Genomic DNA, 9,877 nt, shown 5'->3' with positions numbered 1-9,877 from the left:
CTTTTTTGCCATCTTCTAGGATAATCTTGTGCATGCATACAGATGGACTAATTTCACGAATATCGACTATGGTCCATCCGATAGCCTTCTTGAATTATTTCAATACTAGGATGAGTTTCTCTTCTTGCTCAATAGTTAATTCAACTGAAATAATCACAGGCAGAAGATTTACCTAAATAAACATATTTCAAATGTGAGGGAAGTACCTTCAGTTCTAATTTAGGTCGCTCCTCAATTGACGCTTTTGGTTGGGCATAGTCCCTTTTCTCTAACTCTAAAGATTCAAAGAGGGATTGCGGATTAAATCCCCTTTAGCTTCTAACAATGCTAAGTATTCATCCTCCTCTTCATCATTCAGAGGATCTGATGTCAAAATTTGTTCCAACATATCCTCAACATAGTTGAGCTCCTTCTCCACTATTAAATCTTCTAAATCGGATACTGCAAAACAATCATCAATTGTGTCAGGAAATCACATAGACTTAAAAACATTAAATGTTACCTGATCATCCTGAACACGCATAGTAAGCTCGCCCTTCTGCACATCAATAAGGGTCCTTCCAGTTGCTAATAAAAATCTTCCTAAGATAATTGGCACTTCTTTGTCTGCTTCAAAGTCTAGAATAACAAAATCAGCAGGGAAGATAAATTTATCTACACATACCAATACATCCTCAATTTTTCCTTCTGGATATGCTAAAGATTGATCCGCTAATTGAAGTGTAACCGTAGTAGGTCTAACTTCACCTACCCCAAACTTCTTAAATATTGACATAGGCATCAAGTTAATACTCGCACCTAAGTCACATAATGCCTTACCACAATATGTTGCTCTAATGTTTCAAAGGATGGTAAAACATCCAGGATCCTTCAACTCTGAGGGTAATTTGTCTTGAAGATATGCACTATATTCCTTCGTCAGAGCCACCGTCTCAAATTCTCCAAGCCTTCATTTTTTGGATAGGATATCCTTCATGAATTTGACATAGTTCGGCATTTGTTCAAGTGCTTCAACCAACAGGATGTTGATATGAAATTGCTTGAGTACATCAGAAACTTTTTGAATTGAATCTCCTGCTTCTGTTTTTAAAATCTTTGAGGGTAGGGTGGTGGTGGTTTCTTTACTGGAACTGGTTGATTCATCTTCTGTGGCAATTCTGCATCTAATGGAGTTATTAGTTGATCAAAATCAGCTAGTTCTAAAATTACCTTGTCGGGTTTTACAGATCCTGGTTCTTGTGAAACTAGAATTCCAACACTCGGTTGAACTTCCTCTGAATCTTGAGCGTCAGCTTACTCTTTTTCAGCTTCGATGGTGTTGGGCTCTACTGTCTTCCCATTCCTCAATGTCAACGCTTTGCAATGCTCCTTCCTTGGATTCCTCAGATTACCCGTATCACTAGGTGAAACACCTTGTGGTCGGTTCTTGAGTTCAGTAGCAAGCTGACCCACTTGATTCTCCAAATTCCTTAGAGTGGCGTCGTTTTTTTGTCATGTATTCCTTCAATAAATTCTCTAAGTTATTGGATGATTCAGCTTGAGCTGGTTTTTAAACTTGTTGGGAGAAACTAGGCGGTTAGATTGGTCTAGGTTGGGCGTAAGTGTTACTGGTTTTAGCCCTTAGTTACTCTAGAAAAAATTGGGGTGATTTCGCCATGATGGGTTATAGAAATTAGATTGCAATCTTTACCTTCCTTGATTTTGGTTTTGGTTACACATGTAATACATGGATTCTGGGTTTGATGGACATTCTTCGAACAAATGTCCTTCCCCACAATAAACACAAGCTACATTTTCAAATTGATTTGGCTATGCTACAAAACTATTAGACCCATTAGTAGTAAGATTTTTAACATTGAGAATATTGGTGATACCTGAGATGCAAGTGAAGTAAGAGCGTCTACTTCATGTATTCCAGCAACTCGTCTTCCTAACGTTGCTCGATTGGTTGGCCATTGATAATTGTTGCTAGCAATCCTCTTAATGATTTTATAAGCCTCATTATAAGATTTAGAAAGGAGAACACTATTAGCAGACGCGTCCACTACCATCCTCGTGTGAGCATTGAGACCATTATAAAATGTCTCAAGTTGGATGCAATAATGAATTCCATGATGAGGGCACTTCCGTAATAATTCTTTGTACCTTTCCCATGCCTTATATAAGGACTCATCATCCATTTGTTGGAAAGCAGTGATCTCGTTCCTCAACTTAGCATTCTTACTAGGCAGGAAATACTTCATAAGGAATCTTTCTGCTAACTCTTGCCATGTGGAAATTGAGTTTGGTGGCAATGAGTTCAATTAGGCTCGAGCTCTGTCCCTTAGCGAATAGGGGAACAACTTCAATCATAATGCATCTTCGGGTACTCCGGCTAACTTGAAATAATCGCTCACCTCCATAAATAGTCTTAAGTGTAGGTGAGGATCTTTGGTAGGCACTCCACTGAATTGGCCCACTGTAGCTTTTGAAACATGACTGGCTTCAACTCGAACTGTTGTGCCTCAATTTCGGGTCTCCTAATACCCAGATTAAGATCATGAAACACTGGCAGAGCATACTGTCGTAAAGCTCTATCCCTATCATCAGTAATAAGGATAGGATTTTGAGCAGGGTTTGCTCCATTTCTTTGGATCAGATTTTCGAAGCTCATCTCTTCGATCCTTCTCTGATTTGCTTGTCTTCTTCGCTATCGAAAAGTTCATTCAATCTCTGGGTCTATAGGGAGTAAATCGATAATTCGGTCAATACTCATAAACGCCTGAAATAATCACATAAAAATTAATTAAGTTAAAATTTAAACAGAAAAATAAATCAAAATGCAAAACTAACAAATTCACAAATAATGACGTTTTAAAACAGGCCCCAGCAACGGCGTCAAAAACTTGGAACGACGGAAATGTGCAAGTGTACACAATCACAACAAGTAATAAAGTAACACGTAAATATCGAGTTATCATACCCACAGGGACTGTGAAAAGAATTATTTATGAATGCAATTTAGAACACTTTGGTAAAAAAATTATTTTGTTTTGAAAGGGTTATTAAAAAAAATAAGATTTTAAACTAAATAAAAATAAAACTTCTAATGCACGATTTCAAAATATGATTTAATCAAAATGACATAATTGCGTTGGATTAATTACATTTCTTTAACTTAGAATTATTAAACTCATAATTATGTTGTTACGAATAAATTCACGGAAACACGGTAATTTGCTAACTTATGAACATACTTACCTACACAAATCCATTCATCTCTTAACATATCCTTATCTCAATTCAATCGATTAAACAGATTCTAATAAGCAAACATGTTATTGCACATACATACTCATTAAATTGAACTAATCTCTTGCATATTCCTATGTCAATTCAAACGATTAATTAAATCTAATAAGAACATAAAAGACTATATGAGGTAACAAGGTATCCTTACCTTGAAACAGTTTAATCACAATAATCTTGCAAGTTATGCAAGGCAAGTGTACCGCCAGATACAATGCTAATTTAACCTTCAGCTACCTTAGAAGAATAAACATGCACTGATTAAGTATTGTGTCAATTAATTATAATTTCAATCCGTTTAAATAGTTAATTCATTAGTTCCCTCACAATTATAATGCAAGAATAACTTAGGCATGATTGTACTTAATCAAGCATTTTACCGAGGCCTATAACAGCATAAACACAATTTTAACAATTTAAGAGGACGAAATGCAATCAACCCAACACGAATTAAATTCAAGCTAAGATGATTAAATTAACCATTCCAACAACATAAATATTCATAGATATGCTCATCACAAAAACAACAAAATTTAAAGAGATAGGGAACAAGAATAAAATCCGGTGTTTTTCCGTGGCTTGACTAGGTTGCTCCCTTCTTCCTTCTTTGTTGTCCTCGTGAATCAAGGCTACTATGAACACTCAATTTCTGCTCCAAAATGGCTGAATAAGATCCCTTTGTCAAGAGGAGAAATCGACAAAAGAGCAAGGAACTTTGAATGGGAAAAATGAGAGAAAAAGTGAAAGAGGAGAGAAGAATTGTGAGGGAAGAGATGTGAATGAGAGATGTGTTGAATGATCAGCCAAGGGGGGTTTTTATAGCTGAATGTGGTAGCTGAAATTTGCTAAAAATAGTAGCCAAAGAGCCACCCCTTAGCCGGCCTCTTATGTGGCAAAGTTGATGGCTTCAACTTTGCTAAAAATGGCTTGGGGCAAATCTACAAAGCCACCAATTGTGGAGGGATTTAATTGCAATTTGAACAAGTCTTCAAGGGCTTCTTTGCAGCTTAAATAATCAGCTAATGAGCTCAATTGGGTCAATACATGGACGGTTTTGGGCTGCCCTTTTCTTGGCCGGTTCGATTTGCTTGATTCGGTTCAATCGGACCACTTTTTAATAATTAATTAATCATAATTTATTAACCCAAATTAAATTGGATATAAATTAAAATTAATTATATTATGAATAAATACATATAATTTTTTACCGTCTTAGGCTGAAATTTAGTTCGCCTCGATACTTCAAATTACTTCTCAGTTTTGTGCTTCTAGCAGTGTCTGCCTTTTCGCCCTTTGTTCAAATCTGTCAAAAATAACCAAAATTCATCAAAAATAATTATGAAATTAACTAAAATTTAGCATGTTCATATTTTAAGTGCACTTGAATTATTTTATAAAAATTAATTATTTTTCGACAAGAATTTAACTGAATTCGCATGAATTTAAATTAAAAAGGGTATGAAAAAGTGTGTAAATTTTTGTGTTTCCAACTTTTGAGCTTTGAAGAAGCTGAAACCATAGAAGGCTAGAAAGAAGCCATGTGAGAGGAGTTGAATATGATTCACAAGAACTAGACTTAGGAGCTCATTGGCAAACCATCATACAAAAAGGTTATTGGTGTCTAGTGAGTGTTCAAAACCAAACTCAATGCTGATGGTTCACTCAATCGGCTAAAGGCAAGGTTGATTGTGAAAGGTTTCAATCAGCAATATGGCATTGATTACTGGGAGACTTTTCCACTAGTAGCAAGGCTGGACACGATTAGATTATTATTGGCCTTGACAGCATAGATAGGTTGGAAAATTCATCAACTGAATGTTAAATTAGCTTTTCTAAATGGCTATTTGCAGGAAGAAATTTATGTGGAGAAACCTCTTGTGTTCTTAGTTAGAGGAAAAGAAGAGAAGGTATACAAGCTTAACAAAGCCTTATATGAATTGGAATAAGTTCCGCAAGAATGGTATGCTAGGATAGGTGTGCACTTTGCGAGCTTGGGATTTGAAAAGAGCCCTAGTGAGCCTACCCTATATGTGGAAAAGACTGGCAAAGTCACTTTGCTGATTGTTTCATTATATGTTGATGATCAGCTTGTGATTGGAAGCAATAATGATTTAGTAAAAGAGTTTAAGTTGCAAATGAAAAATATGTTTGAAATGTCAGACCTTAGGGAAATGAGATATTTCTTGGGAATGGAAGTGCAAGAAGTTCGGGAAGGAATTTCCATAAGTCAACAGAGCTTCACACTAAAGATTTTAAAGAGGTTCTACATAGAGAAATGTAACCCAATTAGCACGCCTGTTGCACTTGGAGAAAACCTCAACAACAGTGAAGATTTTCAGAAGGTTGATGAAAAGAACTATCGAAGCCTTGTGGATTGTTTGTTGTACTTAACCGCGATACAACTTGATATTATTTTTTTAGTTGGCTTGTTGTCAAGATTTATGCACTGTTACGATACTTCTCATGTCAAAGCTACGAAAAGAGTGTTGATAACAAAGGAACAATCAATTTTGGTGTTTGGTTCGCAAAGGCGAACAGGTTAAAGCTTGTTGGGTACACTAATAGTGATTGGGCTAGATTAGTGGATGATATGTGAAATACCTTTAGATATTTCATTTCACTTAGATCTAGGGTACTCACTTGGAGTTCAAAGAAGCAATCGACAGTTGCTCAATCTATAGCTGAGGCAGAGTATATAGCTACGATAGTAGTAGTCAACCAAGGAAATTGGTTGAGAAAACTTTTGTTTGACTTGAATCTTGTGTAGGTTGAAACAACCCAAATTTTATGTGATAATCAGTCCATCATAGCAATTGTGAAGAACATAATCTTCCATGGAAAGACAAAGCATTTCAAGACCAAGTGCTATTTTGTGAGAGAATTCAAACAGAGCAAACAAGTGACTCTGGTTCATTGTAGTACTGAAACTCAAATTGCAGACATTTTTACCAAACTACTTGGAAAGGCGAGGTTTCAAAAGTTGAGAAATAAAATTGGTGTTCGCAGCATGAAAGCCAAGAAGGAGTGTTGCGAGATGCCATTCATGCAGCATGCACATTTGGCGAACCTTCCAAGATTAGCGAACTCACACTAAGTGGCGAGCTACCTTAAATGAACAGTAAGTGGCGAGCTTATTACTTTAGCGAACTACAATGCGAACTGGGGTTGCATGGAAAATGCAAACTGGAATCGTGGAAAAGAAGCAAGCTACCTGAAGCTAAACCATGAAGCCGCAAAGCAACTGGATTTGAAGAACTTGCTTGTAAGTTATGTTTTCCATATTTTTAGGAGATTTAATTTTATTAGCATAGTATATTTGATGTTTATTAGCATAAAATATTTTTTATTTCTCCATAATTAGGAGTTCTTTTTCATGTTATAAATACCTCTATTTCATTGTTCAAAAAGTGTGTAATATATGAAACTACAGCGTATAGTTTTGTTGCTAAATTTCTTGTTTCTTCTCTACAATTCTTCCTTTCTTAGTGTCGAAATTCCAATAGCAATCCTTCTAAACCATGGATTAATACTTTGGTGAGAATTGTGGTAAAGTTAAACTTTTTACATATATTTAGAGAGGCCAATACTTTGGCTTACTTCCTTACTAAAGTAGGGGATCATAGAAAACACATGTTTGTTGTGGCTTGGGTTTAAGGGTTATTAGAATCGTTTTTTATTTTGTATGGGCCTGATGATAATGCTTGTGTAATTTTCTCGTCTTTATTAATAATAAATTATCACCTTGGCAAAATAAAAAACAAAAATCTCTTATATTTATAAGCTAATTCGAAATATAAAGATTAAATAAGACTATTAATAAAAAAAATTATGAACTTGAACCCTATATGTTGGTCTGAGAGATAGGGTGTTCACTACCCAAAGTCTGACCTGAATTCAAATTGTACTAATCACTTTATTGTTATGATTTTGTCCTCTTATAATTCAAAAAAATTTAAAAAAAAATTTGTGAACTTATAACTAGAAAAATTAATGATACAACACTTGTTTTAATAATGGTAACTATCGATGCTATCAATAATGGTAAGGAATGGCTACAATGAAGAAATAATTAAAGACGAAAAGCTTACAATATCTAACCTATATTGTAACATTGTTTATCTTTAATTTATTAAACTCAAATATGATTTTAGGTAATATATTATATTATTTTTATTTTTCCAATTTATAATACTTATTTTTATCAAGTATTGAAAATTTAAATTATACAATTTATTTGATATAATTTCTAAAATTAAGTATGGGATACAATTATTAATTTTTTTAATTAAAGCTAAAAATTTTAAAAATAATATTAAAAATTTTAAAACTACAGTATAACATATTATGTATAAAGTATCGTGATAAAAAGAGTAATTGTAAAAATTATTAAAAATTTTGTTTCCTAAGCAACCACCATTTATGACAAGTGACAATCAAAGGATCACCTTCCAGGTAAGTCAAAAAAATTTTTAGGAGGGCTGAATAAAATTTTAATTTTTATAATTTATATTTTTATAATTTGTAAATAATTAAATTGATTTTTTATAATTTTAAGGGTGCAAAGTAGAATTTTATTTTTATTAATTTAAATTTATTAAAAATTTCAAGGCTTAAAATGCAATTTTCTATTTTAGGGGCCGAGGCGCTCCCCCATGGCTACGCCCCTGTCACCTTCTCTCTAATTTGGCTCTGTTTTTCTGCTTTCTTTCTCTTTTGTTTATATATATTTATATCACCCTTATCTCCTTATCTATTTTGTCTACATGGAAACACGCGTACACAAGCTCCTCTCTGATCTCCCTCTAATTTCCGTAACTTTTTTTCATCATGAATAAACACGTAATAATATATAGTTTAAAAGGCTTCAAAAGCCAAATTTGTTCAAGAAATTATTAATTAAGACTTCAACAGCAATCACTATTTTAGCTAACCACTTAATTAGCTAAACCAGTAGTCATTCTATATATCTATTGACTTCATGATTTTAACTGAATTATGACTGCTTGAATTTTTGTTACAGAACAAGTCATTGAAGGTCTTGATAGAGCTGTGTTGAATATGAAAACCTAAACTTATCAAACAGAATCAAGTTGTAGATTTTTTTTTTTCCTTTATATAGATTGTTTTCAATCTTCATCAGAAGTTTCAGGGTACTTGTTCAAATCGGGTTTGGAGAAAACTCGAGGAGGGTTTGATGATTCCGATGAATTAGAAGCATGATGATGATGAAGGGAGGTGGTGTGCAGCGCGACGACTTTAGCACCGACCTCGGTGGCCTTCTTGCGTATGGAAGCAGGTGAGATGTCTCTAAGTTCATCGTCCTCTTGTAATATAAGGTCAGGGAAGTTGAGCCTAGCGGAAGGTCCACGCAAGTAGAAGACGGCGGTGTCGTAGGCACAAGCAGCGGCTATGGGTGTGGAGTAAGAACCCAACCAAATCCTAGACCTCTTGTTTGGCTCTCGGATTTCAGCCACCCATTTCCCCCACTTTCTCATCCTTATCCCTCTGAACGGTTGTTGGTGGTGTTGCATTCTTTGCTTCTTTCCACTTGTTGAACTTGAACAATAATCACCTTTCATTGAAAGACCCTAAACCCTAAACTAAAATAAACCTTTCTTTTTATTATGGGTTTTCAATTTTGTTTCCAAAGATTACAACTTGAAAGCCACAACATTTTAGAAAAACAAAAGAAGCAGGAGATTAGTTTGGTTTTGGAAAAGGATACATATATATAAGATAGTAGATAAAGAGGGAGGTAGAGGGGAGACTGCAGAAGCAAGAAGCATTAGTTTCCCACTTGGCTGCAAATCTGTCGTGAGGGACGGCCGCCACGTTGATCTTCCTTAAAGATAAATCCAAATTTGGCCGACAAAATCCATCACCTCCTTGTCCTTTTTCTCTAAAGCCTACACTAAAAACGAAAGTTATATAAAAAGATTGTAGGGAAAGTAGTAGTGTAGTATGATCTACTATTTTAGTAGAAACATATTTCTCCATTTCAGCCCACGAGTGGTTGTTTGTGTTTGACAAGATTGAGATTTATGGAATTTTAAGTATGGAGTCTTAATATATAAAACTTTTGTTTGATGATCTATGGAAAAATTAAATTAATTAAAAATAATAATTTTCAATACATTTAATATTTCTATAATAAAAATCAGCTATAGAATTTTTTTTCAATAAAAATATGAAAAGCTATCTATATAGATTCTTTTTCAATTTTTTCATTTTCTTTTAACATCACCATTTAAATACTTTTAACTTTAAATTTTTAAAATTATTTTTATCAAACATTCTAATTATATTTTGCACTTAACTTTAGAAAATATATCAAACATATTTTAGAATTTAAATTTAGAATATAATTTTCAATACTTAAAATTTCAACTCTTAATTATTCTAATTTATCAAATACCATCTTAATTAGTTAAGTTTACTTTAGTTAATTAATTAAAATTTTATACAAATTAATCAATTTGTTTAAATTAAATAATCATTTAATTTAATGCTTAAAATAATTAATTTTATAGAAATTCTTAATATAATTAATTAATCATAATTTAAGACAAAAAATATTCTCCATTTCATC

General features: G+C 33.6%; 1 protein-coding gene and 1 non-coding gene across 2 annotated transcripts; one reads left to right on the top strand and one right to left on the bottom strand.

The window, feature by feature from the left end:
• Positions 1–2,106: 2,106 nt before the first annotated feature.
• LOC128282470 (small nucleolar RNA R71) lies at positions 2,107–2,213 on the top strand. Its single transcript, XR_008272750.1, has one exon. It is a non-coding gene; the product is annotated as a small nucleolar RNA R71 (small nucleolar RNA).
• Positions 2,214–8,164: 5,951 nt separating this feature from the next.
• LOC108482397 (ethylene-responsive transcription factor RAP2-1-like) lies at positions 8,165–9,275 on the bottom strand. The gene has a single exon (XM_017785523.2). The coding sequence runs from the start codon at positions 8,865–8,867 to the stop codon at positions 8,415–8,417; it is 453 nt and encodes a 150-aa protein (XP_017641012.1). The 5' UTR covers positions 8,868–9,275; the 3' UTR covers positions 8,165–8,414.
• Positions 9,276–9,877: the final 602 nt, after the last annotated feature.

The sequence above is a fragment of the Gossypium arboreum genome, chromosome 1, assembly GCF_025698485.1.
Source record: "Gossypium arboreum isolate Shixiya-1 chromosome 1, ASM2569848v2, whole genome shotgun sequence".
NCBI lineage: Eukaryota > Viridiplantae > Streptophyta > Magnoliopsida > Malvales > Malvaceae > Gossypium > Gossypium arboreum.
The sequence above is the reverse complement of the archived record's forward strand: the minus strand, read 5'-3'. Positions and strand labels throughout refer to the sequence as shown.